Source organism: Platichthys flesus, chromosome 24, assembly GCF_949316205.1.
Source record: "Platichthys flesus chromosome 24, fPlaFle2.1, whole genome shotgun sequence".
Taxonomy (NCBI): domain Eukaryota; kingdom Metazoa; phylum Chordata; class Actinopteri; order Pleuronectiformes; family Pleuronectidae; genus Platichthys; species Platichthys flesus.
In genome coordinates, this window is record NC_084968.1 from 2200791 (window position 1) to 2218128 (window position 17338).

Genomic DNA, 17338 nt, shown 5'->3' on the forward strand with positions numbered 1-17338 from the left:
CCTCTTGATCTGCAATCTGTTTATGTTTTTTCCCATTCAAATCTATCTTTAACTGTAGCAGGGTCTCATTTTTATTTCACCATGCAAAGTAGGTGAGCTGGTGGACAATAGACAAAAGTTGTAATAACCAAACTACTGCTAGTAATATAAGTTTGTACCGACCATGATGATCCCTCAGCTCAAAAAGATGATGATCCTTCCTTCCCATGGTCTTGATGTTTATGTTCACAACTAAAATTTCTACCGATAGCAGAAAGATAGTGCTGACCACATTGGGGACATTTCTTTGTATCTTTCTATCTGAAACTGCTAAGGTCACTATTGCTGGTACCTAGACTCTTAAGCCATAGATGACGATATGTGTACACAAAGAGATACACTTTTTGCCCACATTTGATACTTAACATCTGACTGGTAATCTCCTGGGTCATAGTGTGTCATCGGGATCTGGATGGAACAGAAATACCAGCTCGTAGAATAAGACTGTTAAAGGAATTTAACAATCTATGTGCCATATGCCACCCTTTATTTTGTGTCATTTTTTGACATGTCATATCCAGATTAGCACAGCTTCGCTCAATGTTGCTTTTAAAAACATTTGATATGTTTATTTATACCCACAAGGAGTTCAAGATGGAAGCAGTGTAGCACTGCCAATCGAAGGATCAAGATTTATTAAGTTTTGAGTTTCTTGGAAAGCAGCTTCTTGTGGCCTAGCAGCAAATAAAGACAGGGGTCAGAGAAATAAGTAGTGGGATATTGTTAGAGTGCTGCAAAATGTCTTAGAGGAAGAGGACATTTAGTATGTGTTTGCATAAATCTTTAAGGCTGAATCGGAATATTCAACCTGAGCTAACTGAGCTAAATGTAGATCTGAAAAAAGAACTGATGGAAACTGTTGCATTAACCCATACAGCTCCCTTAACTGCTGATAGAAGGTATTGGCAGCTCAGTTGTGACAAAGCAATTGACTTAGTGATAGAAAGTTAACAGACAGAGCGTTAAAAGCTTTAATCATGGCTGCAAATGTTTTGTTGGGTCTGGGAAAGATGAAGAAAAACCAAAGGCATCAGCCATAAGGGAATGGAAGTTGCCTCTTCTCTTCATCCTTCGAAAAGCTATTGTGATTGCGCTATGATGGATATCATGATAGAAACTTGTTTTCTTATCCAGATCAAGTTTTTTTCTCCGTATAAAATATCCAGATACCAAGCAGACCGATTACAGCAGGTCTCATCCGTTGTGTGTGTGCCTGCCACGTCACTCCTGGTCCTGCCACTAACTGCGTTTCTCCCTCTCTTGTCCTTTCTCTCTCAAAAATGCAACTACCACTCACACACTTCCCCCCATCACCCCTTCCCACATTGCCGCACCGGTGTCTAAGTGTAGCACTGTCCACTGCATGGAGTGTGCCACTGTCTGCAGGTTGTATGGTGGCGATATCTGAGGCTGCATGTCAACCAGTGGGGTGGGGGTTGTTTCTAATATTGTTTGACGATCCGGTGTTGGTTAGAACAAACAGTTAATGGACAATATTGGAGTAAAATATTTCCGTCATGACTGTTTCTCTGATACCATATTAAAGTGACGTGGCTGGAGTGAAGGTGCTAAAATATAGTATTTACTGCCCTACGCAGTCCTGAATGTTAAGGATACAGTAGCTGCAATTATGTTGTTGTGTAACAAAACACAGGGTATATGCATGAATATAGAATATAATGCCGTATTTGTTCAGCTGTTGAGATGCAGCCCTCCTCTTTATGAGTCACAAGGAAGGCCCCATGGGAGAGTTGCTCAAAATGGCAGCATGTTCAGTCCCATTCACACACATATATAGATAAAAATACAAGTGTTCTCACACACGGGCACTGTTCTTATCAAATACTATGAGACAAAGGTCCAGTGACATCTAAAGTTGTCCGCTCACACATCAGTTCACCAAACCAAGGTTCTTATTGAAGGCTGCAGCTGTCAGAGGGATACCCTGTGGTCAATTGAGACACTGTTAAACAAACTTTATTGCGATAAAATATTACAGCCAGGGTCCTATTTTTCTTGTTTATAATAGGTAACATAACACAAACAACACATTATAAATCTCATACACATAGAGAAGTTGTAAACAAACCCCCTAATTTATATTTGGAAGAGAAAATAATTTGAATAATTTAATTATAACCTTAAAACTTGGATGTACTCGATGTAGTATCTATTAAAAACTGATGACCAAAGCAGCATAATGAGTCCCAAATTGTGATAAAAACAGAATTTGCCTTTCAAATCAAACTCTCTATAAGATTTTGCGTAACAGGTGACAATTTCAGGATAATGGCAGGTTGATTTTCCAAATGAAACTTTATCACTAGCATGCTACTAGTGGTCACAAACTGATCATACCGGATCAAAAAAAGCAGCAAAACTCCGGAATAAATTTAACTTAACAAATTAAGAGTTACGTAACATTCTTACCAAAACAGCTTTGACTGAGCAGATTGTTCTTTCAGAGATTTATCTATACTTTTAACCTTTCAAGTATGCTCCTAATTCCTTGACGCTACATGACGTAATTTGTCGATGATCTTAATACATTTTTTTGAGTATTGATGGTTGGAAAATCTTATTGGATTCTGGGAAACAGTAATATGTATTTTTTCCCCATTGCAAGATAATTAATTGCGAAAACAAAAAAAAGATGAATTCAAAGTAAAAAAACATAACTAGACCTAAAACCTGATTCTTAGCACTTTGTGAATTTGAGATCGCTGCCTCGGCAATGCACCTTGCACAGGAGTGACCCACCCCAGCCACGTCCCTGCTGTTTATCCGACTGCGATTAATTTTCAGCCTAACTGAACTGATCTTTCCCTTCCTCCTTCCTCCTGCTCCAGATGATGGTCAATAGGACTACTGAGGTATACACGTGCGCCTTCAACTCTCCACAGATTCACTGTACACCCTCATCCCTTTGTTTTTTCCACTTTTCCTTTTTTTCCCTCCACCGTTTATTTCTGTCACTTCCGCAGCACTGCATGGTGTCAATTTGGCATCATTTTTAATTTCTCACAGTTTGTGTTTGGTAGACTAAGATTCCACCGTGCACGGCTGAAAGGGATCGCCAGGCGACTGCCCATTTGTCCTGCACTCAAGCACCGCACACAGTCTGCTTTTATTCATAATATTTATGTGCATATCTATGTTTGTGTGTATTTCATTTCCTTTTTTTCGGTTTACATGAAAAGCTCAATGAGCGCCCCCTTTTTTCATGTTTAAAAATATCTTTCAAACTCAATCATTATTAAGATTTATTTTAAGCAAGACATTTCTCTCCTCCTACGTTTTGATTTGATGGATACTGTGCCGATGCATTTTTTGGGACAGCTGTGAATGTGTGTTGTCTATCAGTGTGTCTCGTACTTCTGTCTGTTCATGTTGTGCTGCATGATTTCTAGAGACACACTATGAACTACATGGTATAAACATTGTTTAAATGACCGTGAATAGGACACAATGCTGTTTGTCATTGGTGGAAGCCCAGTAATGCTGAGAGAAAAATTAAAACATTTAATCCCATTGAAAGTTTCAAATGAAATGTTTGACTTTAATTTATATGAGTGAAAATCAATTATTTCTGATTGTTGTCATACAATTTTCATCGTTCTCCAAAGTAAAAAACTGGCATAATGATAACAACATTTGTATTTTTTCTTTTTAAGGCAGCAATGTACAGTGTAAAACCTACATAGTTGAAATAACTGAAATGGTGACCTGGTTTTTTACATTTCTCCAAAAGGTGTAGATGGTTGCCCTGGGAGGAAGATTATTTTGTATAATGGTTATTAAAACCAACAAACAATTTAAGTTTCATAAGACCTGTGTTAGCTTAAATTAACACAATTCAATCCCTTTTTCATGTTTTGATTAAACACTGTTTACCAATTTTGAAAAATTTAAATGAACACAAAAAATTATAATCTTTATGGCGATTCCAATACTTTTCTGCCATACATAATATGCACTAGAGGGAACTTTCAATTAATCAAATGGTTTTATATACATTTTGGCATTGCTGGCTTTCCACACTTAACAGCTTCCTAGTCGAGTATTTCAAACGCATGAATTTTTATGGAAGGTATTTAACATACCGACACGTAATCTTGTAATACTACAATCAATGCTAATCAGTAAAGGCATGGGAGGCTCATAATGCTTTTGAATTAATACCTACTTGGCCAAAGACCTGGCATTGAATAGCATGTTGCATCCACACTACTTTAATTTGCACCATTCTAAGCTTTGGACTGTGTAAATTTTTAAACCATCACGTTAGTCACTGTGTTCTTCACACTTTTGTAAACAACTTTTTCACGTTAAATCGGACCACACTTACAGAATGGCAAGGTAAGGCAAGAATTTCACATCTAATCCAAAATGCTCTGATCTCTAACTTCTTTCGTGTATTTCTCATTGCTCACTCTAACACTTACACAGTAAACATAGTGCACTTTGGTGGTGGGAAATGTTCCCCCACTCGTTATGATTTCACTATAATTTGATTTTCAGTAGATACTGTTGTTTGTCCATCTTCATGTCAATCTAAATGACAGTCTATGTGATCTGTGTGTCTCTGTTCTGCTTAGTTTTTTTCGTCTTCTTCATTTCAAACTGGTTCTTGAACCCAAAGAAAAGTTTCCTTTTTTTCTGTTTTATTTTTTTCCTGCATGGAAGTCTGAGCGTGTTTTTGGGGTTGTGGGTTTAGGTTTTGTAAACAATGACTTGACATTTTTCAGATTTTTGTTTTTTCTTTACCCTTGTTTCTTTTTAAATCTTCTAGTTTTCTGATTATTTTGTTCACCTGTGATGCTTGGTGCAACTGCTGCATGCTGGGAAGACTCAATCAAGAGGCTGAGGTCTGAATTCGAGGACATAAAGTAAATCTCTGACCTTTTTTGTGTGTCTGTCTCTTTCCTGTCTGTCTTTCAGAGTGGATTCACCCCCCTGCATATCGCCGCCCACTATGGGAACGTCAATGTGGCCACGCTCCTGCTGAACCGAGGGGCAGCAGTCGACTTCACTGCGAGGGTAGGACACTACACAGACACTACACACACACACACACACACACACACACACACACACACACACGCACACAGTCCATAATCTATATCTAGAACAAATTATGTGTTGACTTGCGGCTCTCAGTCCCTCCTCACCTTGACCATCAAAATAAGTAAAACACTGGTAGACTGAGGAATGCACTACTAGTTTGAGGAAGCATATATAAGCACTACAACTGTTCAATATTTCTGACAACTTCGCTTAGGTTGTGTACAACTTGAGGCAATTTATATATTTTGCCTGGTTTTTATGTATGTCCATGTTTTGTTACTCTGGCGACAGTGTCAAGCTCTCGCTGTCATCTGAACAGTTCTGCTACATGTACTATACCGTGCTAAATTGCACGGTCAGACTTTCTCAGTTCTTGACCCCCTCAGCTCACCCCCCTGCCCTCTCGTCATCTTCTTCTCCTGAGCCTTGGCTCAAGCTCTACAAACACTCACACACACACAAAGAAAGGCCTCTTCAGTAGGGGTTCTCAAGACACAGCAGAGGCACAGTGCTTTTGACTGAGGCGAGGGTCTTAGATAATGACAGACACTAACTGTAGACACCACCACCTACCCCTCATCCCAAGTCCAAAATGCTAAGTGTTATGGCAAGACAATGTGTTTTCTCTCTGTCTGTGTATCAAACAAGTCACCCAATCTCACAGCATGCGTTTGTCCAAAGTCCATGCCAAGTGAATCATTCAGTAAGGTCATCCTTGCTGTTGGCCATATAGCAATGAGAAACACATCATTGAATATATTTTTCAAAATTTGAAAATTTTGAATTTTTTATCGAATTAATATCATTTTTATTTATTTATTAATCTGTAACCTTAAAATGCATAATGTTTCATGCATGTGTTTTCGTCCTGTCTGCAGAATGGGATTACTCCGCTACACGTGGCCTCCAAGCGTGGCAACACTAACATGGTTCGTCTGTTATCGGACCGTGGTTCACAGATTGATGCTAAAACGAGGGTAAGTACCAAGAAGAACAGAGTTAAGATAAAGATAACGTTTCTCGGGACTGAACTTGACGTCATATGAAAGGAAATCTTATTTAAACCCTTAATGCATCTTCTCCTCCCTCCACCTCACTTGGTCAGGGCCCATTTCGCCACACTTATTCATGAAGGAACACAATGGCCATCTCATTGCCATCACCTCCAACAGAGGAGCTAACTGCTCTTTGCAGTTCAGCTGGACTTCAGTGGCTCAGTGAATTAAATGCAGTTGTACCGCACTGGATTTCCCTGACATCTGCTTGGTGTTATGTTGGTGTGCCGCGGCTAAAAGAACATGTGTTATCAGATCCATGTAAACAAGGTCCGGCCTGGATTAGTCTGGTGGCATCTGCATGTCAATATATGCACATGTAACAGCACCTGTTGGGGGCTGGAGGTTGATGGTTGCTAATATATGCTGGGTATTAGTGAGTGCTAGTGAGTGGGTGGATGTGATTGGTTGGTTAAAATGTAGAAGAGTGTTATTTTTGGACTTAAGTGTGGATGTGCTCTGTAGGATGGTCTCACGCCGCTCCACTGTGCGGCTCGGAGTGGACATGATCCAGCTGTCGAGGTGCTGCTGGAGAGAGGAGCCCCCTTATTGGCCAGGACAAAGGTGAGTTACATGTCCAATCACCTGAGAGAGGATTCTGTTCCATCTAGAATCTGCCATTTTGGGAAATACATTTGTTGGCAATTTTGTCCTCGTTACTGACAATGATGTCAAGATTATTAGACAAACAACACATGGCCATATACAGTAGAAATTTAGGTAAATATGAAATCATGCATTTTAGGCTGTATTCACATATTTTCAACAATTGACACATAACATTAACATTTTATTTAATGGATTTACAAAGACTTGCCTGTTCCACACGACAAAGATCCACAAAAGTAGTCAATTGAAGTCACAAAGCCAAAAAAATCTCCGACTTTCATTTTAGCTCTGTTTTGGTCTCCACCAGCAGTGTTCTTCACCAGTTAGTTGGTAACTAGGTGTTTAAGGACCATGTTAAAGCATGGATTAGGCAGTTTTAATAGGTCCCAAAAAAAAACATTTAACCCTGGGAGGGTTCTACATTGTGTTGTAAACATTAAAACAATCTTCTTACTTCTTTCACTTTTAGAACGGACTGTCTCCTCTCCACATGGCAGCGCAAGGGGATCACGTCGACTGCGTCAAACATCTTCTGCAGCACACAGCGCCTGTTGATGATGTCACATTGGACTACCTGACAGCGCTCCATGTGGCGGCGCACTGTGGTCATTACAAAGTCACCAAACTTCTGCTGGACAAGAGGGCCAACCCCAACGCCAGGGCTCTGGTATGTTCCAGTTCCCATGCAATCATCTCCTCGTGGAAATTGGACGAAAAACAAAACAAAAGTTTAACAACAATTTATAAGAAAATGTCATTGCATTTTGTAACTGAAATCTACCTTTGTTTAGCCTACGTAAACTACATCCTTTACTGTTGGTTTGTGCCATGTTCCCTGTACAGAATGGCTTCACTCCACTGCACATAGCCTGTAAGAAGAACCGCGTAAAGGTGATGGAGCTGCTGGTCAAGTATGGAGCCTCTATCCAGGCCATCACGGAGGTACTTCACACACAAGAATAGAACTAAATTGACAGAAATGTTTAGTCATCTTTGGACTTGTGTTACCACAGAGTAATGTAGGTCGAGATCAGAAGTCGCCTAACTATAGGACTATTGGTATAAAGGTTAAAGTAATGATTTGTACGTGGTAAATGAGTTAGAGTTGTTTTGATGTAGGAGTGTAAATGAGAACATCATGTACTTTGTTTCATGTTATTGATTGGCTAGAGTTAATGAGCTCATAAGAGTTGGAAATGACAGATTTTGTCCTGTGCTCTCTCTTCTACCTTCCGTTTGGTGTAGTCTGGTTTGACTCCCATCCACGTTGCGGCCTTCATGGGTCACCTGAACATCGTTCTGCTGCTGCTGCAGAACGGAGCTTCGCCGGACGTCAGCAACATTGTGAGTGATGAGAAACAACCGACCCTGAGTGCATATGGCTATAATTAACTCCCCACCACTTTAGTTCATTTTAGATGTCATAGGTGAGATGTATAGAACTGTTTCTGACCGATACGATGATGCATTTTGTGTGTACAGCGTGGAGAAACAGCGTTACACATGGCAGCCAGGGCAGGTCAGGTGGAGGTGGTTCGATGTTTGCTGAGGAACGGAGCAATCGTGGACGCCAGGGCTCGGGTAAGACTACATACTGATGCACACACTAGGAATCCTTGTTTTAACTTTTTCTTTCTACAATCCAGGATAAACATACAAAGAGTTCATTGTCTTTTCACTTCATCGTGTGTAGGAGGACCAGACTCCCCTACATATTGCATCCCGTCTGGGAAAAACTGAGATTGTCCAGTTGCTGCTCCAGCACATGGCCCATCCTGATGCTGCCACAAACAACGGCTACACCCCCCTCCACATCTCCGCCAGGGAGGGGCAGGTGGAGACGGCCTCTGTGCTGCTGGAGGCTGGGGCTTCTCATTCCCTGGCCACCAAGGTGGGTGGATGAGCCGTGTATTTTTCTCAACGTTCTGCTTCATCTTTACATTTGACTATTTCGACACCCACTAACTCCTAAGTCAGTGTTCAGAGGTTGATGTTTTGATGATCGGTGGACAGAAATTTATTTTCTTACTCAACCCTCTCATATGCACTTTAAAGGTTTTTCCTGTACGTTTTGGTATTGCTACAAAGCTAACATTGTGTCCCAATCAAACGTTCATGGTTTGTTGCAGTGTGAAAGCCGTTTTTGGGGATAATTTGGACCAATCGTGGAAGCTGAGACATCATTAATCAATAGAATAATAATAATAATAGGAACCAGTTTCACAGGATTGCTTTCCTCCGATGATAGGTTTGAAATGAACTCTGCTGGTAATAAATACTGTAATGATTACAGTGTCATAATGACTAAGTGAAGTGGTTTATTAATTTGCTCTGTTCAAACGGAAAGCCACCTTTTTCCAACGCACTATGCAAAACTAAGTTTGCCAAACTGACAACACGCCAATGTCTGACGCGCACCCATCTAAAAACAAAGCAATGTCAAGTATAGGTAGACGCAGCGCACATAGGTGATGACAGGAGATTTTTTTAATGCGCTCCCTGAAGTACAATGTGAAACGAAAACTAACAGGATTGTATGTGGGCGGCTGTGGCTGAGGGTCGGCGGTTCGATCCCAGGTCTAATCCGTCTGCATGCCAAAGGATCCTTGGGCAAAATGCTGAACCCTGAATGGCCACCCATAGAATAACAAAGTGCTGCGAATAGATGCACTGTATGAATGTGTGTGTGAATGCGTGAATGTAAAACTTTACTGTAAAGCGCTTTGAGTGGTCATCAAGACTAGAAAAGCGCTAAATAAATACAAAACCATTTAGCATATGTAAACAAGATCATAAGACTTAAACCATAGTTCGTAACATGGTCTGGACTAGCAGGTGGGAAACTGCAGTGCTACTGTAAGGGCCGGTTATTTATAACAATTGGAGCTGATGTTCTCCTCTATGTGTTTTTCACCAAATTGAGAAAGAGGTGAATTCAATTTAAAAAAAAAACCTTTTAAGAAGGCCCTTCATGTGTTTGCCTTCAGTTGATTGTGTTTTGCTACACCAAGAACATTTTACATATTTAGCTTGAGAGAGAAAGAAAGGTCAATTAAAAGCCTAATGTATCTAAAATGTTCAAATAAATATTTTAGTCCTCTTCAAACCTCAGAAAGGACAGAGTACACTTGTCCCAAAATACAATCTACCCGTTTGTTGTGCAATTATTTCAATCTGCACGCCACAGGATTCTTGATGAGTAAACTGAAAACCAGTCGAGCAGCTCCTTAAAAATATGCCTATAAGTTTATTCACGGTGTATGTCATTGCCCTATGGTGACCGCTCTTGAAGCCAGACATAAAGAGGCAACAGTGTGACTGTAACAGGAGGTCTCTGGCTGTTCGACCCAGTTTTCATAAATGGCTGATGAAATGCTAAAGCTGCTGCTTGGCCTCTGAATCGTGCGCGAGCACGATTCAGCTGATTTATCGTCACCACTGTGGAGGTGTTTACCAGGGGAGGCAGCCACGCTCCTTAGCATCAGTCCTTTAATTTATTCATACAGTGCGAGTGGGGAGACGGAGCACAGTGTGATGCAGTGCACGTCAGGGTCGAATGCTCCTGTTCTCTCCTCCACTTGATGTCTCTCTCTCTCTCTCTCTCTCTGGTTACTCTCAGGGGAGGAAGGGTGTGGCTGTTGCTACAGAAACCAAATCAGGGAAAGTTGTTGTCACGCAAGAGTACCACCGTCTGTCCACACAAACACGTTCATAACAGATGTTTTGTTTTGATTTTTTTTTTTTTAAATCCATCCATCAGAACCCCCCACCCCCTCCTCCCTTTCTTACTCTCTCCCCCGTCTATATTCCCGTTTTGTCCAAACACCCATTACATCAGCTATAATCCAGCATGACAAACAAAGGACTGCTGCCTCCATGGGCAGGGCTGGGCCATAAACTGGTCATGTGGTTTCTGTCAGATTTATAGTGGTTCAGTGACTAAAGACAGGCAAAGCGCTCCCCCTGCTGGCATCTTGGTGAAATGGACACTTAAATAACTGTATTTCATATTTTGTGGTTTAAGGTTACCTACAATTGCATCAGCTTGTCAGAAAGGTGGGTGTTCTTAATTATTAGTTTTTTTGCCACTGACTGTCAGACTTCCCAGATTCTCGTCTGATGACTTTTTGTTCTTTGAGCATCAAGAGAAAATTATATTTTAAAGGAATTCTCCGGTTGAATCAAGGATTTCTGGAAGGTGATAACAGTCATTTTCACACCATGATGCATCAGTGATCCACAAATATGAGAATGTGATCTACTTCACCACAAAAACAATGTGACTTCATCCTCTGCTCAGGGCATAATCCCTCTTCTATATCTGTAGACAGAAAATATTTTTTTCATTAACATTTAAAGACTCTCCTGAAGCTGAAACTTCTGTGTAGATACCATCCTTTCACTGTCTTTGAAGGCCTCTCCTAATCCCCCGGCTCTGGTTGTTTCCCTCCACAGAAAGGTTTTACCCCCCTGCATGTGGCCTCCAAGTACGGAAGCCTGGATGTGACCAAACTTCTGCTCCAGCGTAATGCTCCACCTGATTCTGCTGGAAAGGTAGGCGCCATTAAACCATTAGTATTTATTCATATCGTTTTTACTGTTGAATCAAGTGCTCCTTTTATTTATTGTGTGCCGAATGTGTTAATGTGCCTTCCTGCATCTACTGTAAATGTGGAGAACCTGTTCATTTAAGTGGGGTGTTACTGTTTTTCTGCATTGAGGTTAAGTTGGCTACAAGAGTACTTAGATTAGCTGTTTCCTTTGTTTGGATTAACAACGATTACTATCCCAGTTAAAATAAAGATAACAGAAGCCTTGTTCGTGTCATATTAAGAAACCACCAAGTGATCCTTCCAGCTTTTGCTGTTTGACATAACTCTTAATTCATCCCAACCTGCAGTCTTATCCCCTTTAACACATACTATTAACTCTTTGTTTGTGTGTATGGTGATAATGTCTTCATGCAGTGCTGATTGCTGTTTAATTCCTCATCCCTCACAGAATGGCCTCACCCCCCTCCACGTCGCCGCACATTATGATAACCAAAAGGTTGCACTCCTGCTTTTGGACAAAGGAGCGTCCCCCCTTACAATGGCCAAGGTGAGAGCCCACTGTAAACAGCGCTGTGATCTCAGAGCTAGTGTGTGGAGTGAAAGTCCAGATGGGAAAATGTGCTGCAAAATGTCCCTTCCTTATAGATCTTAAATGTTCCTTCTAGTGTGAGCTTCACATTCCCCCAGCCTCTTTATTGCAAAGAGATTTTTTTAAATGTGATCAAACAGATTTTGTAAAGTTTGATATACACACTAACAACAACTTTGAATATAATAATCAAATACGTCCCATTGAGATATTCTGACCATTTGTTTTTTCCTTTGTGTAAAATCCTTCTGTTCTATTTCCATTATTAATTCCCACCTGGACCAGAGAGAAATTTATCTGACTCTTCCTGCTCTTCTTTTTCTAAACAAGGGCTTCAAACACAAAGCTGTTATAATCTTTATCTTTTGATGTGATCTGATTCAATATTATAAATTGTATTTACAGTACATGGAATTATAAATTACTGAATTTTAAACTCTGCCAAAACTTGATTTAGCTCAAGTCGACAACTGAGATTGCAGAGGTCAAATTTGACATGGTGTTGAAAGCTCCATAAAATGTCGTGTTTTGGTTTATTTTTAGTTTATTTGACTGTATTCAATGTTAAGAATTAACTTTTTTCATGAAACGTCTTTGTTGGGGACTGCAGTGGCAGATGAATCCATCTTTTGTTCCCTGATGGGAATGGATAAAACCAAAGGAATTTAAACATCTAATAATAGAACATTTCACCCAGTACAATGGTGCGGCTCAGTGATGTGCTTCAATGGTTTTCACACTATGGTTGAGGTCTATGGCTCAGAGACACACCACTTGTTAACAGCAAACATTCTGTGCTGGTTTTGGGTCTACACGCAGGATTTGCTCACAATGAAAATAGAGCCACATTTGGAGATTATAAGATTAGTTTAATAAAGTCATTGGAGAACCTAAAGTAAAACAAAGGCTGCTTTAACAACAAGCAGTCCTGTTAGACTTTTAGCCGTGACACCACTTCCTATCTCTTGTCCTCCTGATTCAGAACGGCTACACTCCTCTCCACATCGCTGCCAAGAAGAACCAGATGGAAATCGCAACAGTGCTGCTGCAGTACGGAGCCGAGACCAACATCCTGACCAAGCAGGGCGTCACCCCGCTCCATCTGGCCTCCCAGGAGGGCCACGCCGGCATGGCCGCCTTGCTCATGAGCAACGGAGCCCCGGTCAACGTTCCCACCAAGGTAGTGTAGCAACCTGGGTTGGTTTAGAATAATAATATGTCAATAATGAGTCAAAATTGCAGAAATAACCAACTATGCCAAGCAATTGTTTTGGAGGAAGTTGCTTTAATATGAATACTACAGAATCATAACATTCACATACTATACATTACTGCACTTTTAATACACTCACAGCTTCAACACATTATTAACCTAACCTGTCGTTTTAAATGTCAAATATACTACATGGACAAGAAAGGATGGAGAGGACATGGTGGAGTGTGACGCGCACCCATCTAAAAACAAAGCAATGTCAAGTATAGGTAGACGCAGCGCACATAGGTGATGACAGGAGATTTTTTTAATGCGCTCCCTGAAGTACAATGTGAAACGAAAACTAACAGGATTGTATGTGGGCGGCTGTGGCTGAGGGTCGGCGGTTCGATCCCAGGTCTAATCCGTCTGCATGCCAAAGGATCCTTGGGCAAAATGCTGAACCCTGAATGGCCACCCATAGAATAACAAAGTGCTGCGAATATTAACGGTTGTGTTTGTGTGTGTGTGTTTGTTTGTGTGTGTGTGTGTGTGTGTGTGTGTGTGTGTGTGTGTGTGTGTGTGTGTGTGTCTGTGTGTTCCTCATGCAGAGTGGCCTGACTGCCCTCCATCTGGCAGCCCAGGAAGACAAAGTGGCTGTTGCCGAGATCCTCGCCAAAAACAGCGCCAACCTCGACCAGCAGACCAAAGTATGAACAGTCACACTGTTATTCATTTTTCTGCACGTGATCATCCCCTTCACTAACAGTGTTGTATTTTGAGTCATCGCTGGCTGATGTGCTTTAATCAGATTTGCTGTTGTTTTGCAGTTGGGATACACTCCGCTGATTGTAGCGTGTCACTATGGTAACGTCAAGATGGTCAACTTCCTGCTGCAGAATGGAGCCGGCGTCAACGCCAAGACCAAGGTACTGAGAACCTGAATAACATGGTTGTAAACGGGGCAGCTTTATATGTGGCAGTTTACCATTCATAACTAAATCTAATTGAAGCCACAGAAGGGAAGATGTCAGTGGATTTACTGGGATTTACGGGAAACAGGATCCGCGTATTGGTCTAATACAATAACTTTTGGTGGAATTAGGTATACTCACTTATTTCATTAAAGGGTTGGTTCACTCATATTGAAAAAAAGATTACATTTCCTCACTCAATTTCTGTTTTATATGCGTCAGGAACGTGTATCACCACTTTTTACTACAGCCTTTTATTTAACAAGATGGTACCAGTAGATGTTAGCAGTTGTCAGTGCCACCAGCGGATGTTAGGGACATAACTTCAGTTGTGCTTAAATAATGGAAATATTGTAATTTTTAATGTCTTCTTTCTTTTTCATTCCCTCCCAGAATGGATACACTCCCCTTCACCAGGCGGCCCAGCAAGGCAACACACACATAATAAACGTTTTGCTGCAGCACGGCGCCAAGCCCAACGCTATAACTGTGGTAAACACTCGTCCATGCAAACACACGGGCACACACACACAGTTACTACAGGTCACCACATCTCATTTGTTTTTGTTTTGTTCTAGAATGGTAACACCGCTCTGGGTATTGCTCGGAGGCTGGGCTACATCTCTGTAGTGGACACGCTGAGGGTCGTCACAGAGGAGATCATCACCACCACCACGGTACGTTGCAAACTTCCACAATAATAAACTGACCATAAATTAGTTAGATTTGATCTCTCCGTCCTCTTTCAACGATGGACAGATCACTCACTGTGTATACTTTGAAACTGTAAATCTGTGAATAACGATAAATTGAGGGAGATGGTATGAGCTGTGGCTAATGGGACCTGTTTTCCGGATGCCAGACAGTGACAGAGAAACACAAGCTGAACGTGCCAGAGACCATGACTGAAGTGCTGGACGTCTCCGATGAAGAGGGTGAGTCCTGTAGCACACGTTACTAACACTCGACATTACTTTGCCCCGTGGGAAACATACACACACATGAAGTTAAGGTAACAAGGAGAATTTGCAGCAGGTATATATCAGGAAAGAGCAAGGAGAGAGTGAAAATTCTCATTGGGTGATGTCTTTATGCAACACGTTTGAAAATACAGATGTGTAAGGTTAAGATTTCCGAAGGTAGTGAGTGACTGTGCTGTCCACCTTCAGCTTTGAAAACCATTGATGATGATATGTCAGACGACCCCATGGATTCTGAAGGTATTCAGCACGGTGCTTTGTGTGAGGACTTGCTGTGGCGATTTCACTGAGGAGTGGGTGTAGTGTGTTTTGCATGAAGAATGAGCCCGTAGTTACTGCTGTTTGTCTGGATGCAACAATACTAACTGCTCATATACCATGGTATTGAGTTTTGACTTTGAGTGTCTATAGTTTCCTGATATTTATTTAAAACATTCAACATTTAGGAGAATCACACGTATTTGCTGTTTCTAACGGGAGCGACAAGAGAAGATTGATTGTTTTTGGAGAGGTCATGTGGAGACAGCCCGGGCTAGTGAGACCTAAACAAAAGCTACTCTTCTCTACTAGACTTGAAAACTACCCTTGTAAAGGTTTTGCTATACTTACTAGCTTCGATCTTTAGGAGAAATCAAAAGAGAAAACATGGTTAACCGGAGCAAAACCAGCAAAAACCATAGTAACTAACAATCTTGATTCTTGTCGTCCTTGGTATGTACCCTCGGGTTTGAATGCACTTATTGTAAGATGCTTTGGATAAAAGCGTCAGCTAAATGAAATGTAATGTAATGTAATGTAACTAATCCCTGATAGGCTTTACCGGCAGTGTCACTTCAAAATGTATTTCTCACCCCGCAAGAATACATCTGGGAGGAAATTACATTAGATTAGATTAGATTAGATTCAACTTTATTGTCATTGCACAGTACAAGTACTTATACAACGAAATGCAGTTAAGCGTCTAACCAGAAGTGAAAAAAAAGGAGTTAAAGTGCAGAGTATTGTGCGTATTTGAAATGTAAATAAATAAGATATGTACAGTAGCAAATTTATATGGAATAATACAGTATTAACAGGTATTGTATGATATAAGAACTATGAGCAGTAATAACGGAAATGGTACAGTATTAATAGCTTTTGTATGATATAGAACTATGAGCAGTAAGTAATGTATCTGAAGTAGTACAGTATTAACAGGTATTGTATGATAGAATAACTTTAAGCAAGATAAATATATAAATATGAATATACTATAGGCAGGATAATACAGTTGTAAAAAAAAGTAACAGTGTAGTGCAAGTGTTCAAATGCTGATTCTCTAGAAAATTACCACCTTGACTCAGCTAAGGTTCTGCCCTTGAAAGCTGAATCAAGTGGGTGTTTGCATTAGCGTTGCACGATTCATTTAATGCCCGCAGATGTGTATGTCAACAAATCTGGTGAAATTGTAATTGGGGTGTTTTAATGGCAGACTATGCTTTTCTTGAATTTAGAATACAACAGTGATCTACTTTTGGGGGGGGGGGGGGGGGGGCATCAGAACAAAAGACCGAAGTCAGCAACAACCCCTGCATTTTCTTTAGTATCACATGGCTTCCATTTTGAACACGACCCTCTCAGGCCTTTAACGCCACGCCACCATCAACATTAATGAAATCAAGATTCATCAAGTCATTATCCTATAATTTTTGATCATTTACTACAGGTAGTTACAAATTATTATATGAAATTCATGGACTTTTTAGACATGAATGAATCAAGAACTAAAAGTGTGTTTGATTATTAACCTCATTGTGTTTTGGATTTTATTGAAACTGTAAAATTGGTGAAAAGTAAATACTGAACATTGAAATACATATTGTATATTACTTTAATTTAAATATAGTAGTATATCACTTTAAATTTTAAAACACACTATAAATGTTTGAATACCAAAACATTTTTGTAGCACGTGATCTGATAGTGGAAGTCTTCACTTGCCATATATGCCCACATGGTGATGCAACTTCAGTGTTTTGGCCCAGGCAAACCTGCAGCCTATAGTGATGCTGCCTCCTGCTGTACAGTAGTGGAACAGCAGTAGAGCAGTAGAGCTTTCACAGTATCACTAGGATACAAGGCTATAGAGGATGTTTCCCTAACATGCATCTGTTTGGTTTGAGACGACAGAAGGAAAACAAAGAAAATTATGCAGTTACTAGTCACAGACAAGATTGAAAACTTCTGACAATAGTAAATCATAGTAATCCTGGCTGCAGGATTATCTAAAATGATAGCCTC

At 40.5% G+C, this 17338-nt stretch overlaps 1 protein-coding gene across 1 annotated transcript in view; it reads left to right on the forward strand.

Moving 5' to 3' along the window:
* Positions 1-17338, forward strand: part of ank2b (ankyrin 2b, neuronal) — a 153964-nt gene that overhangs the window by 95675 nt on the left and 40951 nt on the right. Inside the window, exons 7-24 of the mRNA XM_062383984.1 lie at positions 2889-2912; positions 4981-5079; positions 5985-6083; positions 6627-6725; positions 7240-7437; positions 7614-7712; positions 8016-8114; positions 8253-8351; positions 8464-8661; positions 11226-11324; positions 11772-11870; positions 12895-13092; positions 13716-13814; positions 13935-14033; positions 14472-14570; positions 14657-14755; positions 14941-15013; positions 15248-15298. Coding sequence (XP_062239968.1) covers positions 2889-2912; positions 4981-5079; positions 5985-6083; positions 6627-6725; positions 7240-7437; positions 7614-7712; positions 8016-8114; positions 8253-8351; positions 8464-8661; positions 11226-11324; positions 11772-11870; positions 12895-13092; positions 13716-13814; positions 13935-14033; positions 14472-14570; positions 14657-14755; positions 14941-15013; positions 15248-15298 — 1930 coding nt within the window. The remainder of the gene's footprint in view (positions 1-2888; positions 2913-4980; positions 5080-5984; positions 6084-6626; positions 6726-7239; positions 7438-7613; positions 7713-8015; positions 8115-8252; positions 8352-8463; positions 8662-11225; positions 11325-11771; positions 11871-12894; positions 13093-13715; positions 13815-13934; positions 14034-14471; positions 14571-14656; positions 14756-14940; positions 15014-15247; positions 15299-17338) is intronic.